At 42.7% G+C, this 25,359-nt stretch overlaps 1 protein-coding gene across 7 annotated transcripts in view; it reads left to right on the top strand.

Moving 5' to 3' along the window:
* The window catches only part of LOC126235704 (lethal(2) giant larvae protein homolog 1), a 337,149-nt gene that overhangs the window by 108,464 nt on the left and 203,326 nt on the right, over window positions 1–25,359 (top strand). For all 7 annotated transcript variants that reach the window (XR_007544801.1, XM_049944464.1, XM_049944463.1 and 4 more), the window contains 2 exons: window positions 65–258; window positions 13,340–13,494. Coding sequence is in view for 6 of the 7 variants with exons in the window: in XM_049944464.1 (XP_049800421.1) it covers window positions 65–258; window positions 13,340–13,494 (349 nt within the window). In the remaining variant the exon portion in view is untranslated. The remainder of the gene's footprint in view (window positions 1–64; window positions 259–13,339; window positions 13,495–25,359) is intronic.

Genomic DNA, 25,359 nt, shown 5'->3' with positions numbered 1-25,359 from the left:
GAAACACCTTTGTGCATTTTTCTTTGCTTTTGATATTGTTCTGAGCTATCTTTCTGTTCCACAGAATTTCATTAGTAACCAGCAACTGGAAAGCATTTGTTGGCATAAATCAGGAACACGTTTTGCTTCATCCCATAATGATGGAAGCTATGCAATGTGGGACATTTCTGTGGGTGATAAAGCTGAAGACCCTGTCACTGTGTATGGTCCCTTTCCATGCAAAGCAGTTACAAAGTTCCTCTGGAGACGTGGAAGAAAGTAAGTTGCATGTAGGAAGTGCATTGTGAATATTTTTAATTTTGCGAAAGCATATGTAATTGTTTGTTTTTGAATATGAGAGTTGTGCTTGAGTACATTTGGTCCTGCATGAGCTATCATGTAATTAATTGTAACAGGTCTGAATTGAAGTGGTCTGTGGAAGTGCTAACCCATAACAGCATCTTTTTTAGTTGTATGTTACATGTTGGTTAAATTCAAAGTCAAGAACATAATTACAATAAGACAAAACAATTTATATAGTAGACAGCTCTTTCTAATGGCACTGATGGAACTAGTTATTACCAGCATGTAGTTTACTTGAAAACACAACATACAAGTGGGGACCCAAACATAACTGGAAGTTCTTTCTAGAAAGCTTATACTTTGTTTTCAAATACAACCTTAATCTCCTTTGAAGTACTCTCCATTAGCATTAATACACTTGTCCAAACGTTCATTCCAGTGTTTGAAGCACCTTTTAAATTCATCCTCTTTGATACCTGCTAGCACTTTCATGACATTGCGTTATAAGTCTTCCACATCCGCAAAACGCTTCCCTCTCAAGTCTCTTTTCATCCTCGGGAATAGGAAGAAGTCTGAGGGTGCTAAATCCGGCAAATAGGGCACATGGGTCAAGGTAGTCGTCTTCGTTGAGGCCAAAACCTTGGGAATGCTGAGAGCCGTGTGCATGGGATCGTTGTCGTGATGCAGGAACCACACACCAGAATCCCACAAAGCTGGACTTTTCGCAACAAATTTCTGCGAAGCCGTTTCATAACCTCCAAATAGAATTGTTGGTTTACTGTCTGGTTTTCAGGGACAAATTCAGAGTGTACGATCCCTTTTATGTCAAAAAAAAACAGATCAACATCCTTTTCACTTTAGATTTTACTTGTCGAGCTTTTTTTGGTCGAGGTGAGCCAGGTGACTTCCATTGTGATGACTGTTGTTTACTTTCTGGACCGTGCCCGTAGCACCATGAGTCATCACCTGTAATGATTTTGTTGGAAAAATGTGGATCATCTTTGAACGCGTCCTTCATTTTGAGACAGGCTTGAACATGATGTACCCTTTGATCTCCGGTAAGAAGCTTTGGCAAGAATTTTGCTGCCACTCTTCACATCCCCAAATCGATGGTCAAGATGCGCTGAATTGAGCTCCAGGACAACCCGGACATGTTCTCGAGTTGGTCGATTGTCCTGTGTCGATCTTCACTGATGAGATCACGGATTTTGTCGATGTTGTCTTCGCTTCGAGCAGTTGTAGGTCGACTGAAATGGGGCTGATGTTCAACCACCATTTCTACCTTTTTAAACTGAGAAAATCATTCGTAAACTTGCGTTTTACTAAGTGCATGGTCTTTGTAGGCTGTCTGAATCATCTCAACAGTTTCTGCTACGTTCTTGCCGAGCAAGAAACAAAACTTCACTGCCGCACGTTGTTTGTAAGAACTAGCCATTTCCACGTGTCACGTCTGCACTGTACGCACACGCAAAGAACTGCCAAAGAAACCACACTTCTCACTGTTGGGTGATGCCGTGTGGCAGAATGACTCAGCAGAGCTCCTACTACAACCCTCTGGCGGCACAACGTGCTACTACAAGTACACGATGTGCAGCATTACGATTCAGGTTACTTTTGGGTCCCCCCCCTCATATAATGTGATCAGACTGACCCTATCTAACTTTGAGGGATAGCAGTTTCTTTCACTGTCCCCATCAACTAAGATGGTAATTTCATTTGAGCTACACTGTGTACTGCAATTGAGTAAGAAGGCACCAGAGAATGATTAATAAACCTGAGGCTGAATGTTGCACATCAGCATGCAGAATTGTACAAATCACGCTATTGATAGTTGGCTAGATTTGCATTTTGACATGAGATTTGTGTTAAAATAGCTCTGTCCCGTACATAAATCCAATAGAGGTGTGTGTAATTGGTAACACATAGTCCCGTACGATCAGTGATTCAGAAGATGGAGAGCTGTATTTTGCAGTGAATAGCAGAAAAAATTGTTTATTTGTTTAATCTGATCTGGTTGAAACGTAATTAGGCTGGAATGGGCTGAAGATTGAAGACTTCAGTCCCCCTTTCAGTTTTTTCAAACTATATGTCAACAGGGAATTAGCAATCACATTGACAATGAATTAGGATACTGATGGGTTTAATTTGTTCACATAGTACTATGAAGGAACACCATAAGATTAACAGAACACTATCATCATTAAAAAAACAAATTGCTACTGGTGCTGTTTCATTTCTCTAAGTACAGGCTTTATTCTGCTTTATTTATCTAACAACGTGTAAGAGTGATTTCACCATGTGAAGAAACACATTTTGCATTTATTGATTATGAAAAAGCCTTTGGTAAAGTAAGAGACACCTTATGTGGGAAGTACTGGAAGTAAAAGGTTTTCCTAAACATCTTAGTACCATAAAGAATCTACATGTACATACGAAAATAATTATAACTTCAGGTTTGAAAATCGCAGATGAAATTTTTAATACATCAAAGTGTTTGAAAAGTATGTAGTCCAGCATCCAAATGTACCTTCTAAATTTAATAGAATGAGCTTGCCTGATTATTTTCTGTGTGAGATTTGAACATTAAAGTCCTAACATTGTTTCTTTTCCCAATTACAATTCAGCCTAAAGCAGTAAAATGTAATGTCATATTACATGGTTCACATATTGCACTGTTGGGTAGCCTTTCGAGAGCCAAAACATTCAAATAACACTGGTAACCTTTCCACCAAAACCCTGAGCTGCACAGAAGTTTCATTCTTATCCAAAGGCCTCACCTTTAACCCTATACGCAAATTTAACATGCTGGACTTACCAAAGACCTACCGTATTTACTCGAATCTAAGCCGCACTTTTTTTCTGGTTTTTGTAATCCAAAACACCGCCTGCGGCTTACAATCGAGTGCAAAGCAGGTGGAAGTTCTGAAAAATGTTGGTAGGTGCCGCCACAACTAACTTCTGCCGTCGAGTATATGTAGCGGTACACAGGCATGCTTTGTAGGCACAAAGATAAATACTGGCGCCAAAACCTCTGCGTCACTAAAAAAAAAGGGGGGGGGGGATGGAAGACGAGCTTTTTTTTCTCCGCCCCGAGTTTCGACCACTGCATTTTTGTACATTATCCAACGAAGTAAATACAAATTCCGTATTGTTCATCTTCGAATGTAGCAAAATTTCAATGTACTACGAAAATCCGACTGGCAAGACTGTTTGGGATGTTTGTCAATATGGCCAAGTCTACGTTCTGAATTTTTTCGTACCTGTGAGAAGAGATGGTTGCTAATACGAACCTGACGAAATGTGAATCACATGCAGTATTCTCTTCATCATAAGAAAGAATATGAATATAAACATTATGCCATGTATTCTTTCGTGTTTGCTGCTATCTCATTTAAATCCTGTCTGCCTAATAAACTACGAAATTAGGGTGAGACAACAGCAAATGTGGAAGAATATATATATCGTGTCATGTTTATATTCGTATTATTCTTATGTCTAATAGTGATACAGTCAGAAATGAAGACGGCAACTGACTAGATTTTTAAATCTAAGATGACTCTAATTTCTGTGCAGAATTTGATGTACTAAAGAAGCGGCCGCAAAGATTTTCAAACGGAGAAAAATTTTCGCCTAACTCTCGTTCAGAACAACTTCTATCATACGCAGTCTATTATTTGGTTCTTGTTAATCATTATCAAAGAAAGCAGCAGTGTAAGTAACAACAAATAGCAGTCTCTTGCCATTGTTTTGCTAATGAGACGATTCCTCTCTTTTTTTTAAAAAAATTGTAAGCGGCGATAGCGCGCACAAAAGCAAGCCATGCCGCGAGCGGTGACAGGCCGTAAACACGCACTATCAGAATGCAACAAACAATGCATGACACAGTACAGTAATGCATTTTCAGCTTAGAGTGACGTAAACATCTATAACAAAGAAAACGGCACTTATAAGATCGAAGCAAAATAAGCAATCGATTCAAACCAGACGAAGCGCATGAAAAAGGAAGGGTACCTGTATAAATACGGACGGAGCACCTGACGCATAGCAATGGCTACCTGGTAAAGCTTAACTGCTAAGCTTACGACTCAAACCAAACTACTGTAGCTGTATCGTCATTCATTCGACCTAAATTGTGTCTCGTATTACAATGGATCAACTTTGTTTCGATTTGGAGGTGTGGCCTAAAACTTTTCTCTCCGCTTGAATTTCGAGTCTCAAATTTCAGGTGCGGCTTAGATTCGGGAAAATTTTTTTCCTTGATTTTGAGTCTCATTTTTCAGGTGCGGCTTAGATTCGAGTGCGGCTTAGATTCGAGTGCGGCTTACAAGGGAACCTCCCCATCGCACCCCCCTCAGATTTAGTTATAAGTTGGCATAGTGGATAGGCCTTGAAAAACTGAACACAGATCAATCGAGAAAACGGGAAGAAGTTGTGTGGAAGTATGAAAAAAATAAGCAAAATATACAAACTGAGTAGTCCATGCGCAAGATCGGCAACATAAAGGAAAATGTGAACTTGGGAGCGCCGTGGTCCCGTGGTTAGCGTGAACAGCTGCGCAACGAGAGGTCCTTGGTTCAAGTCTTCCTTCGAGTAAAGAGTTTAATTTTTTATATAATCAACTTCGCTCTCCAAAATTCCAGGACATGTTCAGATTTGTTTGACGGTCTACACACGGAAACACTTGAAAACGTTGAAAACATATGTTTTGACAGAGCACAGGGAAAACTGTGAGACTGTGAAACTGTTGCATTCATTTGTTGCAGTTTATGTGACAATCTCTTATGTTTTCATCACTTTTTGGTAGTGATTATCACATCCACAAGAAAACCTAAATCGGGCAAGGTAGAAGAATCTTTTTACCCATTCGCCAAGTGTGAAAGTTAGGTGGGTCGACAACATATTCCTGTCATGTGACGCATATGCTGTCAGCAGTGTCGTATAGAATACATCAGACGTGTTTTCCTGTGGAGGAATCGGTTGACCTATGACCTATGACCTATGAAATGTTTTCGGTTTTATTGGAGAGGCACGTCCTTTCGTCTACTAATCGCACGGTTTTGCGGTCCGGTCCCAAAACACAGACACTACACTTATTACAGTGAACAGAGACGTCAATGAACAAACGGAGAGATCATAACTTTGCGAAAATAATGAAAACTTTTCACTCGAGGGAAGACTTGAACCAAGGACCTCTCGTACCGCAGCTGCTTACGCTAACCACGGGACCATGACACTCTTCAGCTCACATTATCCTTGATGTTGCCTGTCTTGGACATGGACTAGTCAGTTTGTATATTTTGCTTATTTTTTTCATAGTTCCACACAACTTCTTCCTGTTTTCTCGATTGATCTGTGTTTAATTTTTCAAGGCCTATCCACTGTGCCAACTTATAACTAAACCTGAGGGGGGTGCGATAGGGAGGTTCCCTTGTTAGATTCGAGTGCGGCTTAGATTCGAGTGCGGCTTAGATTCGAGTGCGGCTTAGATTCGAGTGCGGCTTAGATTCGAGTGCGGCTTAGATTCGAGTAAATACGGTACTCTCCTTCTCCTGATCCCTGCAATGAAAGCACTTCTTTGCCATCAGTCCCTCCATCCATAACCAACACTGAACCTTGCATCTTCCAGTGCATACCACCATCCAGCTGTGATCCTCCACCCTCCCACCTAACCACTTGCTGGCCACATTCCAGGAATTCATTACCTCCATCTCAGCCTCACCATCCTTTCCCAGATCCCTTCCTCGGAGCACCAACCTTTCAGTAGAAGAAAGAATAGCCATACACAAACTCAAAACAAATACTGTCCTACCTGTGGAGAAAGTTTTCCAGCACTGTTGTTATGAATCATAATGGCTACATGGCAGAAGGCCTCCATCATTTATCTAGCTCCTCCATCCATAAATATAGGCTGCTACCATTTGCTCACTGTCTTCTTCTGTTTTTTTTTTTTTTTAAGAATTCAGTCATGCCAAACATAGTTTTATGAATTACCATATACCATAGCAGGAGATGTACATCCTCTATTTTAAGTGAATATAAATAGTTTTTTATAATGACATTTACACTGATCAACCAGAACACGATGTCTGCCAACCTACCAGGAGCTCAGCATTCATTTGCTGATTACGGGCTTAGCGACCCCGAGGTTTCTGAGCTGGGGACTGGCAAGCGCTGCCAGTCCCCTGTCGTTATAAGCTGTATGAATGCTTCAGCGACCACTGTACGGTGCGGCAAGGAAACATTGTGTGTCATGGGGATTTTGAGGGCTTGTATATCCAGTCTTCCTGATTCAGGGGTTATGCAGAGTTCTTCCATATATAGTAACAGGATGCATCCTGTTGATTAGAATGTGTTTTTCATTGTGAAACGAAAAGAGGGCAGCTTTGAGAAGGTTTCACCTTTTTATATTCGGGAAGGTTTAGAGGGCATTGCAGTATTGCGAAATTCATCAAGTGATTGCGTAAAGGAACGATGTTGGTTGAAACTGCTAGTTCCCAACAAGTCACCATCATCCGGAAAGCTAAGTGCCGTGGGAATATGCCATAGAAACGTAACTCCACACCACCTTGAACCATAGCAAAGGTGTTGTGTGACGTAAAGAGATCTTGTCGACATGCCCAAGAAGGAATTGAAGGATGAGTGGGCTCAGGAAGAGATCGTTGATGTGCAAAATATATTGAGGAGAATGGATTGGGATCTCATAAAATCTGACTCCTTCATCTTCACCTTCAACAACACGAAACTCCCAGAGCATGTCAAGACAGGTTTTCTTTGTCTAAGCCTCCAGCCGTATGTCCCTAACCCAATGCAATGTTTTAAATGCCAGCACTTTAGGTATACAGTGGCCGCTTATCCCCTCCAAAGTGTGTGGAATCCTCCAAAATTACAGTGTATTCCTTGAAGAATGGAAGATACAGGAGATTAACACATCAAAATGCATCCCATATGCAGAGGCCAAAAAGATCTAAAAGGCCATGCAGCCTCCCACATTCACTACATCTTTTGCTTCAGCCCTTAAAAAAGCCTATTTCAACAGCCAATGCTTCTACATAAATGGAGGTTTCTTGTGTCAGCACAAGTCAGTGCACACGTCAAGCTGCAGTTATTTCACAGCCCAAAGCCCTCCTGTGAAGACCAGATAAAATGGCAGTTGTGGACTTTCTAGTACCTCCAAAGGTAGAGTGTGATAAAAAAATCTGGCACGGCCTCCACTGCTGCTGTGGTAGCTCCTCCAAAGCAAATGGGAAGCTTCCACCACTGCGAAGTCTGCCTGGGGCAACCATCTTGCCCCAATCCTGAAACTCCACCCATTGTGGACTCCCCACCCCAGTGGAAAGAAAGGATGAAAGTACAACCCCCGTGATAGATGGCTTCCCTACTACAGTGGAACATGAATGGTTTCAGTACTCATGTGGAGGAACTGAAACTCTTGGCGCAGGCACAGCCCCTGTGCTTGTGTTTACAGGAAACACATTTCAAAGCTACTGATGTCCGTGTGCTACTGGGCTTTGCCTTCCACCGAAAAGATGACATGATAGTGGACAGAGCTAAGGGAGGCATTGCTGTGTTTGTAAATAGCACACACCACTTTTCTCCTTGGTTACCTACTTACAAGCAGTAGCTGTTGCTGTTCATGTGGGTCAGAACAACACACTGCTGCCTGAATTTTCCTTTCCCAGATGCCATATACTCCGAGGCTCTCGCAAGACTTATTGAGCAACTCCCCCCACCCATTTCTCCTACTGGGTGATTTTAATGCCCATAATGTATTATAGGCCTCAACTATACTTGCCCCAGGGGTCAAGTCTTGGAGAACCTCATGATGTCTCGGGAACTGTGCATCCTCAACATGGCCAATCCCACCCACTTCTCAGCAGCTACTCTCTAGACCTTGAAGGCTCATCACAGTTGGAAGCTGCTGCTGATCTTCATTCCAGTGACCACTTCCCACTATGCATCCACTTATTGAAAGGCAGATTGGTTGAATAGAAACCACCGAAATGGATGATCAGCGAGGCTAACTGGGTGCTGTTCAGCCAGACGCCTGTGCTTGAATGCCGCAACAGTGCTCAGGAGTGGGTGGAACACATCATGACTGATCCATCGTCTCTCTGACCTAGCCATTCCAGTGTATTATGGCCAACCTAGGAGAGGACAAATACCTTGGTGGACAAATGAGTGCCTTTCAGCTATCCGGGACAGGACTACGACTCTTCGACAGTTTAAATGCCGGCCAACAGAGGACAACATCAGGGCCTTTCAAGTCACGAAGGCCAGGGCTTGACGCATCATGGAGGAGAGTAAGAAATGGTCATGGCAAGTGTTCTTGGACTCCATCAACCAATCCACTTGTTCTACTAAAGTATGGGAAACCGTCGGGCAGAGTTCCAGTAAGCACAGTTGTTAACCTATACCAGCAGTGCTGAAACAGGGGTGACTCCAAATAACACAACGAGACATCGCTCAGACACCAGTGAAGTAGTTTGCAAACACTAGTGCCAATGCAGGCATTTCATCGCTACTGTGTGACTGTCGAGAGGAGCAAATTGGACTTCAGATTCGACAGTTCTGAATGCCACAACTCCCCTCTTTCCATGTGGAAGCTGAAATTGGCACTGTCTGAAGCTTTTGACACTTTACATGGTCACAACCAAATCTGGTACTGCATGATTCAACAGTTGCCAGTGGTGTCAAAGGAAGTCCTCGAATGTTATAATTTTATATGGTTCAACTTCCCCAACTTGTGGAGAGGGCAATTTTAGTACCTCTACTCAAACCAGGGAAGGACCGCACATGTCCCAGTAGTTACAGCAGTACCACCTTGACAAGCTGTGTAGGAAATACCCTGGAGTGAATGATAGGGACCAGACAACTCCTTAGTTGCTCTAACTGTGAATTCCAGAGATTTTGGTCCACTGTTAACAACCTAACTCTCCTAGAGGTGGCTGTTTAGCAGGCTTTCCTATGTAAACATCACTGTATCGGCACCTTCTTAGGTATCAGTAAGGTGTACAATACTACACAACTACATCAATGGGGCTTTTGAAGTGTTACCATCTTTGCCATAGCCATACAGCAAGAAATTCCTGCAGTGCTAAATGTCTTGTCTGTTACAATTCTCTGAGTACCCTTTAGTCTCTCTAATGTATGTACCCAGCAGGTAAAATAATCCAGAATATCCAGGATGCCCTCCTCCAACTACGATGACTGGGGAAGGAGGTGTCATTCTGCTGTGTATCTAGGTACATGCCTATTACGGGGAACAAAAAGGTGGATCTAGCAGCCAAGGAGACATGTTGTCCCCCTGCATGCTGCTGAGGTGCAAAGTTATGTGTCGATGGGAAGATGAGTTGCTGGAAGTGACAGATAATAAGCTCTGTATAGTAAAGCCCACAATATGGCCATGGTATACCCCCTTACAGCTGTGTCGAAGGGACCTGGTCCTCCTTACTTTTCTTCGCATAAGCCACAGCCATGTGATGCATGGCTTCTTGCTCCGGTGAGAGGACCCTCGAATGTATAGTGCATGGGGGCTTACGTTCTGAGCCTGCATACAAAATAACACTCACTTCAACAAGTGCATGCTTCATATACTCTTCATTACTGCATGAACACAAGCAGTCAGTACTGGAACATAATAGCACAGAACTTTTGATGGCATCACCATCCCAAGCAAATTTCATCACATGGGGAATAAAAAGTTAAAACTAATGTAAAGTAGCAAAACTGTATGTTAACGTGAGCAAGCCATCTGATGATGAACCTGTTGGTTCAAAACTCGTAACAGTGCTATTTATATAAATAAATAGCTTTATAAAAAGTGGCTGGTTGCTGTTATGTTCTCTGCAGGAATGAACTTGTATGATCAAGTAACTACTTCAATATGAGATTTTCCTGAGTTGTGAAGCTCTGGTACAGTCATACAAGTATTCAATTTTATTTGTAAATAGACTTATCAGCCAGAACATTATGATAACCTCCCTAATAGCTTGTATGTCCACCTTTGGCTTGGATAGCAGCAATGAAGCAGCATGGCTTGGAAGCAATGAGGTATTGCTAACTCGCTGGAGGGAGTTGGTACTAAATCTGCACACACACACACACACACACACACACACACACACACACACACACACACACACACACACACACACACACACACACACACAAGTCACCTAATTCCTGTAAATTGTGGGGAGGGAGATGATCATCTCTGACACCACGTTTAGTCTCATCCCAGGTGTTTTTCACCAGGTTCAGATTTGGCGAGATGAGCAGGTCAGCACATCAATCGGAACTCGCCTCTGTATTCCTTGAACTGTTCCATCACACTCCTAGCCTTTTGACATAGTGCTTTATCTTCCTTAAAAATGCCACTGCTGTCAGGAAATGTGATTATCATGAAGGGGTGTATGTGGTCTGCAACCAGTGTACAATATTCCTTGGCCGTCGTGGTGCCTTCACGAGCTCTGCTGGACCCATGGATGCCCAAGTGAATGTTCTCCAGAACAAAATAGAGCCACCACCAGCTAGTCTCTGTCCCACAGTGCAGCTGTCAAGGAGCTGTTGCCCTGGAAGAAGATAGATTTGTGCCCTTCTATTGGCATGATGAAGAAGGTACCAGTATTCATCAGACCATGCAATGCTCTGCCAGTTCACCAACAACCAGTGTTGATGGTCATGTGCCCATTTTGGTTGTATTGCCAATGTCGTCATGTTAACATTGGCACATGCGAGGACCATCGTTAGGAGAGTTTGGTGCACTGTGTGTTCACACTCACTCTTACTCTACCAAAAATTAACGTCTGATTTTTAGTTCCGCAACAGCTCATCACCTGTCCTGTTTTACCAGTCTGCCCAGCTTACAACATCGAACATCTGTAATAATGGGTGGTCGCCAAACGCCACGACACTTAGATGTGGTTTCACCTTGGTTTCACCATGTGTCGAAGACACTGACCACAGCACTCCTCGAACACCGGACAAGTCGAGCAATTTCTGAAATGTTCATGCCAAGCCTCCGGGCCATCACAGTGCGCCATCGGTCAGACTAAAGACGGATAGCACATCTTCCCCAGTCTACACAAGGACAGCATGCTCACTGATACTACATGCACCGTGCATGTCTCTGACTAGCAGTCATTCCTCAAAAGGTTACATTGCTGTCACCTGGAAACATTTAAATCGTACACGTGTTTGCATCATATGGGTGCTCAACAGCGAGGTCATCAGTGCCCTTATGCTCAAACTAATGTGGGGATAATTTCTAAAATTTTTGCACACTCATGCACTCGAAACGATCACATAGTCACTCTATCTCAAATGTACTAAAACTTAGAAAGAGGTAAAGTAGCTTCACATAAAACTAAAACAGAGAAAACAAAACACGGAACAGCTAAAAGAAAAGCACAGTGAAATGTGGCTGGCTGATATTTGCAAAAGAATTGGATGAACCAGTTGCCCTGTTAACACATTAAAACCATCTCCCTAAAATTTTTGGAAAAATATTAAACAATCCACAAAACTTTAAAACTCTAACTGTATTTGTTTTGACATTACTTAATATAGAGAGCAGATATGGCGCCAAATCCGGCGTGACCTGCTGGTTGGAAAATAAAACACTGCCCAATCAATTTATTCCCATATCCATTCAACAGTGGCAACACTATATTTGTGATGGAATTGTGTACTGTTGTAAATTGTGAGACTGTCATGACCACATTTGTCATGCTGCTAGTTATTGTGCATTTTAAACTTGGGGGATGACGGACTGATGACTTTAAAGACTGATGACAATGTATGAAGGCAATGTGTTGAGAGCATTGTATATTTGTAATACAGGTCTCTTTGATTTATTTCCTTCCAAATTACATTTCTTCCAGTACCCTGGGGATATAACAGATTTCTGGTTCAATCAACATACCCATAGTAGAGTTGGACGGATAGGAATTAACATTAAATATCACTAGCATAGCTCTTGACAGTGTGGATAAGTGTCAGACTACAAATCCAAAGATTTGAGTTTCAATCCTCTTTTGAACCTTGGCATTTTTCCAAGTACATAACTGATTACCAGAGGTGATGGAAGTGGCAGAAAAATCCAAATTTCATTGTGATCTGGATTTTGTATCTACACATAACTGGGTAAATATGTTAGTCCAAAGGTTGTAGGAAGGCAAGGACTTGTCACATCTGATACAATGGTGCCTAGTAAATTGCTGTGGTCATCTTTCTAACCTTCAATTTCAGACATTGTTCCTTTAATTATAGCCAAAATTTAGAATTCTGTTTTTATTTGGGGTGAATAGAAAAAAATGCTGAAGTGGAGACCCAGAAGGTAATTAATCATGTCGTGTTTTGTAGTAGTAATGCACAATATATGCAATAATGTTCAATCTTGTGGACTGCACCTGGAGTGTTACAGAAAAGCTGCTTACTTCAGTTGTACAGACAGTATCAACATGTGCTTTCATTTTGACATATCTGTTCACTGTGGGACAGCTACGTGTACCAGGTATGCTGTTTAGCCAAGGCAGATGTTTTGAAGGATCCTCCATGGGCTCATTTTCAAATTGAAAACATTTGTGCTTACAGATTTGCATTTGTTGTGGTGGGCCTGTGAGCATACTCTTTAAGATGAGTATGATTTGTAGGTAGTCAAGAGACTATAATCTTTCCATTTAATGAACATCGGATATTTTAGTCATTTTGGAGTTTTGATAGCAAATTGCAAATAGTTCTGGAATTGAATCCAGTGAAATAAACTGAGAATGTAAAAGTAAAGTCACAAACATTTTTAGCAGTTTTCTATTTTCTTAGTTAACTCATTCAGAAGCATATGTTCATCTACTTTAAAGTTCTTTGTACTGATTTATTTACAGTTACTAATTTGTTAAGTATATCAAAACATTTAAAACAAAATGTCATGCTGCTGTCATTCATGTATTGAAAGGGTCATGTACTGTGTACAAAAGTAAAATAAATTGTGGATGAGACATTAGGTGATGAAGGGGCGAACACTCATTCTTGTTTTCATTATTTATTACTTTTGTTTTAGTGAAGATTATATTATTTTTGCTGGAGGGATGCCTCGAGCTAGTTATAGTGACCGTCACACCGTCACAGTTCAGCATGGGGAGAAGCATGTTGTATTTGACTTCACGTCCAAAGTTATAGATTTCTTCACAATTGCTGCAGATGAAGAGGATACAGGTCAGTTCTGTACAAAACTAGAAATATTGTGACACGCTGTTTCTATTTACTGAACGATAGATGCAAACTGAAGCTGTGAAAAAAAAAATTGTGCATTGGCATTAGGCTGCTGTCAGATTTATGAATGTGTATGACGTAGTTGCATGTAAACTTATTCCAGAATCACTTTTTAAATGAGACTACCTTGGATGAAAGTAACAGCTAATATCGAACTACAGTTGACTAATTTACTTGTTCAGAAATGGAGAAGTGTTCTTAGTGCCATTAACGTCATTATGGAAAATAGACTTGTATTAAACAGACAAGACACTAATATGAGATCAAAGTTTCTTGTTATGACATCCTTATATATATCATTCTCATTTCACTTGTTATGTTGTGGGAAGCATTGACTTTGGATAATGATAAAAAGTATATATGTAGTTTTTTGGTCTGTTGACATAACTTTGTCAGTCTTATATTTCCTCTTTGTTCTTTTTGACAGTTCTTTGTTTACTTATCACTATCAAGTTATTTTTTCGTAATGATAAGAATAAGATCAGATAATTTGGTTACTTGTGTATTAATGTTTTATTATCACGTATATGACAGAAGAATCCTATAGTGCCAAATCTGGGTAAAATGTTGAGCTTTCAATGGAACCCTCCATTGTCTTCACCAGGAACAACTGACTGTCATGGCTGCTTTTGTAGTGACCTTTCATAGCCCCTAGGTGACTTAAGACTGATCGGCGTACATCATCGTTAGGTCATGCTGCTGGAGTTTGTGTTCATATCTGCACTGGTGGTTCCATCACTCTCATAGGAATGTAAACAGTCAAGAAAATTTCTCTTGTTTCTTCTCAGTGCAGAAAGCTCACTTCCATGGACTAATAAGATAATAGCCATTGTCATGGTTGAAGATGTGGAGGGGTTAGGAGGGGGAGGGGGATTGGGGGGGAGGGGGGTACACTGAGTGAGTAAAGCTGATATAGGGGCATCTGGTTCAAATTGGGTGGGATCAGGAGAGAGGTTAGAGGACAGGTGAAGGATAGTGATTAGTAAATATTGAGGCCAAGAGGTTGTGGGAATCGGAGAAGTTCTGTAGGGAGAACTGCCACCGGCTCAATTGAGGATGGGGGCGAATTAAGTTTAAGAACACAAGTGGCACAGGTTATGAAGCAGTTTTGGAGTGAATGGCATTATGTTGAGCAGCATGCTCTGCAAATATGCTCCAGTTGGGTCCTGACCATAGTTTGGTAGTGGTTATTCATATAGGTGTGTAATTGCTTCAGAGTCATTCAAAAGTAGAATGCTGTGGTATGGTTGTAGAAAAGTTGCTAGAAGACATTGCTTCAATGAATTTCTTAAAGTGGTGGAGTGCTTTGTTACATATGACTGTTTCTAAGTTACTGGTGTCCCTTTGTATTGTCTTTGTTTGCTAATTAAAGAATATACACTATACATATGGTCCCCCCCCCCCCCCCCGCCCCTCTCTCTCTCTCTTTCTCTCTCTCTCTCTCTCTCTCTCTCTCTCTCTCTCTGTGTGTGTGTGTGTGTGTGTGTGTGTGTGTGTGTGTGTGTGTGTTTAATCTACTACAATAAAGTAATGAGACAGATGTGAAAAAAATGTTGCTTACCGTTTTTGTCAAGTTCAGTGTTGTCTCCTTCAAAGTAGTTCCCTTCTGATTGAACACACTTTTTCCAGCACTTCTGCCATTGATGGTAACATTTCTGGAACTCATCTTCTGTATTATCCTCAAAGACCCTCATCATAGCTTTTTGGACATCTTGTGTTGTTTGAAAATTGTGTCCCTTGACCATCGTTTTGACTCTTGGAAAATTAAAAAAGTCGCACGGAGTGATATCTGGTGAATGAGGTGGCTGTGGTAGTACTGAAATTTGTTTTGTGGTTGAAAATTGCTGTACTGACAGAGCAGTATTGGATGGAGCATTATGGTGATGCAGAATCCAATTATCAGCAATACCGAGATCTTCAGTTATTATTAGACGAACCATTTCTCAATTGATGTTCAGTTCTTCTGCAATCATTTTCACAGCTAATCTTCAATCAGATTGTACGAGTTCTTGCACCCTGGCCAAGTTGACATCCATCCGTGAGGTTGATGGCCGTCCACTGCGGTCTTCATCTTCAACATTCGTTCTGCCTTCACTAAACATTTTATGCCAATGAAAAACTTGAGCTCTCCAAAGACCTTCTGAAGCTTACCGTAAGTTGTCATGTTTTCACCCAATTTAACGTAAAAAGAAATGGCGTACCGTTGCGCAATATTATGCGGATCCATTTCTGTGATGAGACACACAAACGTGTGTTAACTTATTACAGCACAACTCACGACTGAGCAGTTGCATCGATGTGCCGCTTGGACTAGAAGCAGCTTATAGACCAAGGTCAAAGATATTGTGCTTACGCAAGCCTGCAGCGTTGCCACATCTTGCAAAGAAAATAAGTCTCATTACTTTATTGTCGCACCTCGTGTTGTTGACGAAGGCCTTAATGGCCGGAAGCTTCATTAGTGACAGTCTTTTGGGTGTGCTTATCTGCGACTCAGCATCTCTGGTATATGGTGAGTAGCAACTTTCTTTTTCATAATATTGTTACATTCCATCCTGGATTTTCCATTGTTGGAATCAGTCTAATCTTGTCTTTACAATCCCTACAGAAGTGATAAGCAAGAGTGTGATGACTGTGTTTAGCTTTATTTCTTAATACTAGCAAGCTAGCTTTTGTGAGATAATTATCCACATGTTTCGCTTAGTGGTAACGTGTTTGCTTACCATGCAGTGGACCTGAATCCAATTCCTGGCCAGATTGGAGATTTTATCCTCTCGTGGACTCGGTATTGTGATGGCCTCATCATTTCATCACCGACATGCGAGTCGCTTAATGTGGCATCACCTGAAATAAGGCTTGCAACCCAGTGACCAAACGTCTCTGGATGGGGCCTCCCAGCCACCAGTGCGACATGATCGTTTAATTTTTTGTGAGAGATAATTAACAGCTATTTTTAAGAGCTTGTCAATTCAGAGTTTTTCACCATTTCCATGATGTTCTCCCTTGGGTAAATAAACCAGAGACCATTCCTCCCTTCTTTCTTTGTATACATCAATGTCCCCCATTAGTCACATTTGGTATTGGTGCCATGCCTTATTTATGATGGAGCCTATGTGATCATTTTGTTTCATGTCCATACGAATTTTTAGACTCAGATTTGTGGGAGTTTGCCGATTCTAATTGTGGATCATTGATATTGTAGCCATGAGGTACTGTGTGTTTCTTCTTTGCACAATTTTGAAATCATATGAATATTATATTATTTGCGCAGCTTTTTTCATTATACAGGGTTGCCAGAAGTTCTGGAAATTGGGGAATTTCGAACGTGTCAGGGAAATTTGGAAAAGAAGCTCGCTCGTTTTTGTCTCAGTAGATGAAATGGTTTGTTCACTGAGATGCCGGGCATCTTCGCTGGCTGGGCACAGTTTGAGTAAATTTGTTGCTTCCCTACTTCCTCGTTCTTACTGCTTCTCTCTTTCCTGCCATTCCCCTCAGCTTGTAGTCAGTGCTGTCACCTCTTCTTGCTGTTAGCCTAGCAGCTGCTAACAAGAAGCAGGGAGATGTGAGGAGTGGTTTGTTTGGATCTGATTCTCAGACTGTACACACGGTGGCCGAAGACAGGGGTCAAGTGTGCATGAGGCGTGTCTGAGTGATTGTGTGAAAGTATGTGTGCTCTCATTTTCTGACAAAGACTATGGCAGAAAATTTTGTTTGACAGTGTGATTGTCTTTTCTAAGTGCCTGTCTACTGTTCAGTGATCATCTTCACAGAGAGTTGCAACCTATGCTTATTTTTATTGATTCTCAGTGTATTTGCGCAAGTTATCTGTTGCACGGATTGATCACTGCAGTCTTGTTTCATCAACACGCTGTCTGTGACTCATGACTAGCTGGCCACACGAGCGGATGGGCCAAAACTGCAGGCCGTTTCTGCAGGATCTCTAATGGATTGGGCCTGCTGAACTGAAGCTCATCATTTCCCACTAATGTGCAGACTCTACCTGTAGGATCTAGTCTCATCGATCTGTACATAGGCCAGGTCTGTTTATGTGTGGCATAATGCGGCGGATTTTCGTCATGGATTCAGAATTGCGGTGCTCGTCGGCAGGCCAGAGGTCATGGTGATGGATTTCAGGAATTGTGAGTGTCTCACCTAAAGTACGTTGTACAGTGTGGCATTTTATAGACATTTTATTTATTCTAGTACATTTTGATGCTGTGAAAGCAGTTCATATATTAGAAAGTATGGACAATAAGAAGAAGAAAATTGTGGCTGTTGCTGGCAGTTTGTTCGCAATGTACTCATATATTTCTTGAAATAAAAATCACACAATACCTGTAAAATGCGGAAAATTGGATGGGTAGATCACATAACTAATGAGGTGGTATTGAATTGAATTGGGGAGAAGAGAAATTTGTGAAACAACTTGACTAGAAGAAGGGATCGGTTGGTAGCACATGTTATGAGGCATCAGGGGATCACCAATTTAGTATTAGAGGGCAGCATGCAGGGTAAAAATCGTAGGAGGAGACCAAGAGATGAATACACTAAGCAGATTCAGAAGGGTGTAGGTTGCAGTAGGTACTGGGAGATGAAGCAGCTTGCACAGGATAAAGTAGCGTGGAGAGTTGCATCAAACCAGTCTCTGGACTGCAGATTAGCCAACTTGTGTGTCTGTGATCATCAAATGGTGATGAGGGCAACACAATACCCAGTCCATGAGTGGAGAAACACTCCAACCCTGCCGGGAGTTGAAACCGGGCCCGCTGCATGGTAGGCAAGGACGTTACCATTTAGCTAAGCAGGCGAACACACAATTCCACTCAAATAATAGACATAACACAATTGATAATAATTGACAATAACGAACACAGGAGAACCAATATTTTATTGGCGGTCATGTATAGTGTTGGTTTACACAACTCTCCCCTGGCATATACACTTCTTTCAAGAGATACACTTTTCTCTAAGGTTATTTCTGAGATCAGTTAAGGTATTTTAATGCTTATTTTTGTCACCAAATGTGTTTCGTGTTATTGAAATAAAAAACATCAGTGGTCTTAATGAAACATGTAAACCATTTGGCGTGCTTAATTCATCTAAATACAATTCATTACAAAAGATGCTGATGTTAGTACTTAAGATTTCTGCTCACATGTTTAGAAATACAGAAGTCCCTATATTTTCTTGTCAACTTACGTCTTTACTAACCCTTGAGATCTCAAAATTTTTTGTGAATGAGAAATGCTAAATCTTATCTGGAAAGCAGGGAAATACCAGGAAATTTCACTTCGGGAAACTGTTATAGATAACTTCATCATCTGCAAAAAAAATGTGAAGTTGCTGTTGTTGTCTGCTTGATGTTAATGTCTACTTCTGTCGATGACTCGTCGTCAAAGATAATGTTCTGTTTCTGACCTACCAAGAAATCCCCAGTCAAGTCAAAATCTTTTTCCGATATGAATCGGTATAGTACAAAGTCAAATGCCTTTTGGAAGTCAGATACTGCATCAACCTGCTTTTCTTGATCCGTGGCTTTCAGGTTGTCGTGAGAAAAGTGCAAGTTGGATTTCCCAAGACTGATCATTTCAGAATGCCTACTGGGTGGCATAGAGGTCATTCTACTGGAAATGCCTCATTATGTTTCAGCCTTGAGTAAGAACTTCAGAAAGATTAGACAGTGCTCTTGTGGATCACTTCATGCAGAGTGGCGTTACCTGTGCTTCAAATCAATGGGAACTTCTTTTGTTATTTCAAGGGCTTTGTTTTAACTTATGGTTAATATGGAAGCTAATTCTGCTGTAAAATCTGTATAGAATCTGACAGATATCCAACGGGTGCTGGTGCCTTGTTTAATTTTAGCTGGTCTTCAGATTGACTGACAGTAATATCTATACCAGTTACCTTTGTGGTTGTTAGCAAAGCATAGTGGGGCAGTACATCTGTATCTTTCTTAGGAAAGAGGCATTTGAAAATAGAGCTCAATATTTACATATTACCAGAATTTCTGTGGATTCGGTGAGAGAGCTTTCAATAAGGTTCTACTGTTGTAGTGTTTAAAGACTTCACACATTGCCCTCTTGATAACCAAAATCGTTTCATTCAGCATCTCTCTAGCGGTGGTCCTATGCCCCCTTTTTTATTTACTTATTTTTTATTTATTATTATTATTATTATTATTATTATTATTTGTTAAATGCAGAAGTCAATTTCTTTTTGTCAGATGATTAAACTCATCAAATACAGTGAAATGTCAGGTCTTAAATGGCTACACAGGATAATTGAAATGGCCTGGGAATCGGGACAGGTTCCATCAGACTGGACAAAAGCAGTAATCACACCAGTCTTTAAACATGGAAACAGAAAAGATTGTAATAGCTACAGAGGTATCTCTTTAATCAGCGTTGTGGGTAAAATCTTCTCAGCTATTGTTGAAAGGAAAGTGTGAGTATTAGTTGAGGACAAATTGGATGAAAATCAGTGTGGGTTTAGGCCTCTTAGAGGTTGTCAGGACCAGATCTTTAGCTTACGGCAAATAATGGAGAAGTGTTAGGAGTGGAACAGGGAATTGTATCTATGCTTTATAGATCTAGAAAAGGCATATGACCGGGTTCCTAGGAGGAAGTTATTGTCTGTTCTACGAGATTATGGAATAGGAGGCAAACTTTTGCAAGCAATTAAAGGTCTTTACATAGATAGTCAGGCAGCAGTTAGAGTTAATGGTAAATTGAGTTCATGGTTCAGAGTAGTTTCAGGGGTAAGACAAGGCTGCAACCTGTCTCCACTGTTGTTCATATTATTTATGGATCATATATTGAAAACAATAGACTGGCTGGGTGAGATTAAGATATGTGAACACAAAATAAGCAGTCTTGCATATGCGGATGACTTAGTTGTGATGGCATATTCGATTGAAAGTTTGCAAAGTAATATTTCAGAGCTAGATCAGAAATTTAAGGACTATGGTATGAAGATTAGCATCTCCAAAACGAAAGTAATGTCAGTGGGAAAGAAATATAAACGGATTGAGTGCCATATAGGAGGAACAAAGATAGAACGGGTGGACGGTTTCAAGTACTTAGGATGCATATGCTCACAGGATGGAAACATCGTGAAAGAACTGGAAGTGAGGTGTAGCAAAGCTAATGCAGTGAGCGCTTAGCTATGATCTACTCTCTTCTGCAAGAAGGAAGTCAGTACCAAGACTAAGTTATCTGTGCACCGTTCAATCTTTCGACCAACTTTGTTGTATGGGAGCGAAAGCTGGGTGGATTCAGGTTACCTTATCAACAAGGTTGAGGTTACGGATATGAAAGTAGCTAGGATGATTGCAGATACTAGTAGATGTGAACAATGGCAGGAGGGTGTCCACAATGAGGAAATTAAAGAAAAACTGGGAATGAACTCTATAGATGTAGCAGTCAGGGCGAACAGGCTTAGATGGTGGGGTCATGTTACACGCATGGGAGAAGCAAGGTTACCCAAGAGACTCATGGGTTCAGCAGTAGAGGGGAAGGAGGAGCCGTGGCAGACCAAGGAGAAGGTACCTGGATTCGGTTAAGAATGATTTTGAAGTAATAGGTTTAACATCAGAAGAGGCACCAATGTTAGCACTGAATAGGGGATCATGGAGGAATTTTATAAGGGGGGCTATGCTCCAGACTGAACGCTGAAAGGCATAATCAGTCTTAGAAGATGATGATGATGATGATGATGATTAAACGTCTCTTGTCTGACTACAAGTGACATCTCCTAATGATCTTCAACCGGATCTGGTGCAATGACCGAGCGAGGTGGCGCAGTGGTTAGCACACTGGACTCTCATTCGGGAGGACGACGGTTCAATCCCGCGTCCAGCCCTCCTGATTTAGGTTTTCCGTGATTTCCCTAGATCACTTCAGGCAAATGCCTGAGTTGCTCTACGACTGATACTCTTGTGTCCCTAGAGGTGCCATCCGAACAGCCTTTTCCAGACGCCAACACCTTGTTACGAAAAGCGTATGACACCACCTGGCGACATCATATCCTTGGCACATTATATGAGTGGGGTATCAGAGGCCCGCTCCCGATTTTAATCCAGAATTTCCTGTCGCTTCGTACTTTCCGTGTCCAAGTTGGTGCCTCGCGTAGTTCCCCCCCCATATCCAGGAATGGGGTCCCTCAGGGCCTTGTATTGAGTGTACCTCTAATGGTCATTAATGGTCTAGCAGCAGCTGCAGGGCCATCCGTCTCACCCTCTATGTATGCAGACAACTTCAGCATTTCGTACTGCTCCGCCAGTACTGGTGTTGCTGAGCGGCGCCTACAGGGAGCCATCCAGAAGGCACAATCATGAGCCCTAGCCCACAGCTTTCAGTTTTCAGGCGCATAGTCGTGTGTTATGCACTTCTGTCGACGTCGTACTGTTCATGCGGAACCAGAACTTTACCTTACTGTCGATCCCCTCGCTGTAGTGAAGATGTATCGATTTTTAGGACCGGTTTTTGACGCCCGATTGACTTGGCTTCCTCACCTTCATCAGGCGGGTAAATGTTTTCTTCTTCGTACTTATAATAGCATCTGGATTGAGGGTCATGTTCCCACATGCTGGCGCAAGTCTATTGTTGTCCCGATTCCTAAGCCGGGGAAGGGCAAGCACTTGCCTTCCAGTTATCGACCCATCTCCCTTACCAGCTGTGTCTGTAAGGTGATGGAGCGAATGGTTAACTCTCGTTTGCTTTGGCTGCTCGAATCTCGACGCCTGCTTACCAATGTTCAATGCGGATTTCGGATTTTGTAGGCGCCACTCTGCTGTTGACCATCTGGTTACCTTGTCGACCTTCATTATGAATAACTTCTTGCAGAAGCACCCGACCGCGGCTGTGTTCTTTGATTTGGAGAAGGCTCACGACACCTGTTGGAGGGCGGACATTCTCCACACCATGCATACATGGGGCCTTCGCGGTCGCCTCCCTCTTTTTATTCATGCCTTTTTAATGGATCGACAGTTCAGGGTACGTGTGGGTTCTGTCCTGTCCGACGCCTTTCACCAGGAGAATGGAGTGCCACAGGGCTCAGTTTCGAGCATCGCTCTCTTCGCCATAGCAATCAATCCAATAATGGATTGCCTCACAGCTGATGTATCAGGCTCCCTTTTCGTGGACGATTTTACCATCTATTGCAGCGCACAGCGCACGTTTCCTGTAGCGCTGTCTTCAGTGTTGTCTTGACCATCTTTACTCCTGGAGTGTCGCTAATGGCTTCCATTTCTCTGCCGAGAAGATGGTCTGTATTAACTTCTGGCGCTACAAAGAGTTTCTCCCACCGTCCTTATGATTCTGTCCCATTGCTCTCCCATTCGTGGAGACAACCAAATTTTTAGGTCTTACATTTGACAGGAAACTTAGCTGGTCTCCACATGTGTCATATTTGGCTGCCCGTTGTACCCGTTCTCTAAATGTCCTCCGTGGTCTCAGCGGTATGTCGTGGGGAGCGGATCGAACTGCCCTACTTCGCCTATATCTGTCGATCGTCCGCTCAAAGCTGGATTATGGGAGCTTTGTATACTCCTCTGCACGGCCGTCCATCTTACGCCGCCTCAACTCTATACAACATTGGGGTTTACGTATTGCGATCGGAGCGTTCTATACTAGTCCCGTCGAGAGTCTTCATGCTGTAGCCGGTGAATTGCCACTAACCTACCGGCGCGATATACTGCTTTGTCGGTATGCCTGTCAGCTATTGTCAATGCCCGACCACCCGTCTTATCGTTCCTTTTTTGACGACTCTCTCGACTGTCAATACGGGTTGTATGTATCTGCCCTGCTACCCCATGGAGTTTGCTTTCGTCGCCTCCTTCAGCACCTTGATTTTTCACCCCCTGCAACCTTTAGAGTGGGCGAGAGCCAAACGCCACCTTGACTCCAGGCTCAGGTTCGCGTTCACCTTGACCTCAGCTCGCTCCCAAAGGAGGTTACCCCAGCTTCGGTATACCGCTCCCGTTTTGTCGAACTTCGTTCGAAGTTCATTAATATGATCTTCATTTATACAGATGGCTCTAAGACCAATGACGGTGTCGGGTGTTCTTTTATTGTCGGGGCACACAGTTTCAAATGCCGGCTCCATGGCCATTGTTCGGTCTTCACAGCTGAGCTATTTGCCCTCTACCAGGCTGTTCTTTCCATCTGCCGCCACCAACATTCTGCTTATGTCATCTGCTCCGATTCCCTGAGCGCCATCCAGAGCCTCAGTGATCCGTATCCAGTTCACCCTTTTGTGCACCGGATCCAACGCTCTGTTCAGCAGTTGGCGGACGACGGTTCTCTGGTTACCTTTATGTGGGTTCCTGGCCATGTCAGTATCCCTGGGAATGAAGCTGCAGATGATGCGGCCAAGGCTGCGGTCCTCCAGCCTCAGACAGCTTCTTGTTGTGTCCCTTCATCAGATTGTAGCAGGGTCATTTGTCAGCACATTTTATCACTGTGGCATGCCGATTGGGCTACACTTATGGACAACAAGCTTCGGGCCTTGAAACCACTTCCCACAGCTTGGACGACCTCTTCACGCCCTTCTTGGTGGGAGGAGGTCGTTTTGGCCCGGTTACGAATTGGACACTGCCGGTTCAGCCATCGCCATCTGTTGACGACTGCGCCAGCGCCGTTCTGCCCATGTGGGCAATTGCTGACGGTACGCCACATTTGAACGTCCTGTCCGAATTTTAATACACTGCGCATTGACTTGGCCTGCCATGTACTCTGGATGCCATTTTAGCGGATGACCCAGGAGCAGCTGCTCGCGTTCTTCGTTTTATCCACTTGACAAACCTGTCTAAGGACATTTGATTATGCTCTCTCTCTCTTGTCCTATGCCTGTTAATGTCTTTTATAGTGTTGTTTGTCCCTTTTAGTTGATGTTTTATCCTTGTGCCTCACGGTGCATTCCTAAGTAAGTCTGGGCGCTAATGACCATTGTAGTTTTGCCCCCCCCCAAAAAAAAAAAAAAAAAAAAAAAAAAACCAGCATCCTTGCAGAGGCTGGAGTCCCTCCATTGCAGTTAGGCGTGCACAACTGCTTGAGAGTTACGTTGCACACATTCATAGTTCTCCTGCATCAGCGGCCCAGGACAGGGCTTACAATTGCAGTTCGTGTCCGATCCTTTCTATCTGAACTGGAGTCCGTGCCTGTACCACCTATACTCAAGGTCCAACCATGTACACCTCCATGGTGTACACCTAGGCCGCAGCTTCGCCTGGACCTTACACATGGCCCAAAGGGCTCAGTTCATCCTGCAGCTCTGCGCTGTCACTTCATCTCGATTCTTGACATGTACCGAGGGCATGAAGTGAAGTGGTTTACACCAATGGCTCAATGGCTGATTGTCACGTCGGCTTCGCATATGCCCATCAAGGACATATTGAACAGCATTCCTTGCCCAATGGCTGCAGTGTTTTCACTGCAGAGTTGGTGGCTGTATCTCGTGCTCTTGAGCACATCCGTTCATGCCCTGGGGAGTCGTTTCTTGTGTGTACTGACTCCTTGAGCAGCCTAGAAGCTCTCGACCATACAGGAGCCCATCTATGCCCTGGAATGGTCTGGTCGTTCAGTGGTGTTTGTGTGGACCTCAGGACATGTTGGAGTCCCAGGCAACGAGCTTGCTGACATGCTGGCCAAAGAGGCTACACGGAAACCGCTTATGGAGATGGGTGTTCTGATAACTGACCTGCGTTCGTGTTTACGTCACCAGGTTTTTTGACTTTTGGAGACGCAATGGCTTAGTCTCAGTACGCACAACAAACTGCATGCCATTAAGGAGACCACGAATGTGTGGCAGCCC

Source organism: Schistocerca nitens, chromosome 2, assembly GCF_023898315.1.
Source record: "Schistocerca nitens isolate TAMUIC-IGC-003100 chromosome 2, iqSchNite1.1, whole genome shotgun sequence".
Classification (NCBI taxonomy): Eukaryota; Metazoa; Arthropoda; class Insecta; order Orthoptera; family Acrididae; genus Schistocerca; species Schistocerca nitens.
This window is presented reverse-complemented; position numbering and strand designations above follow the sequence as displayed.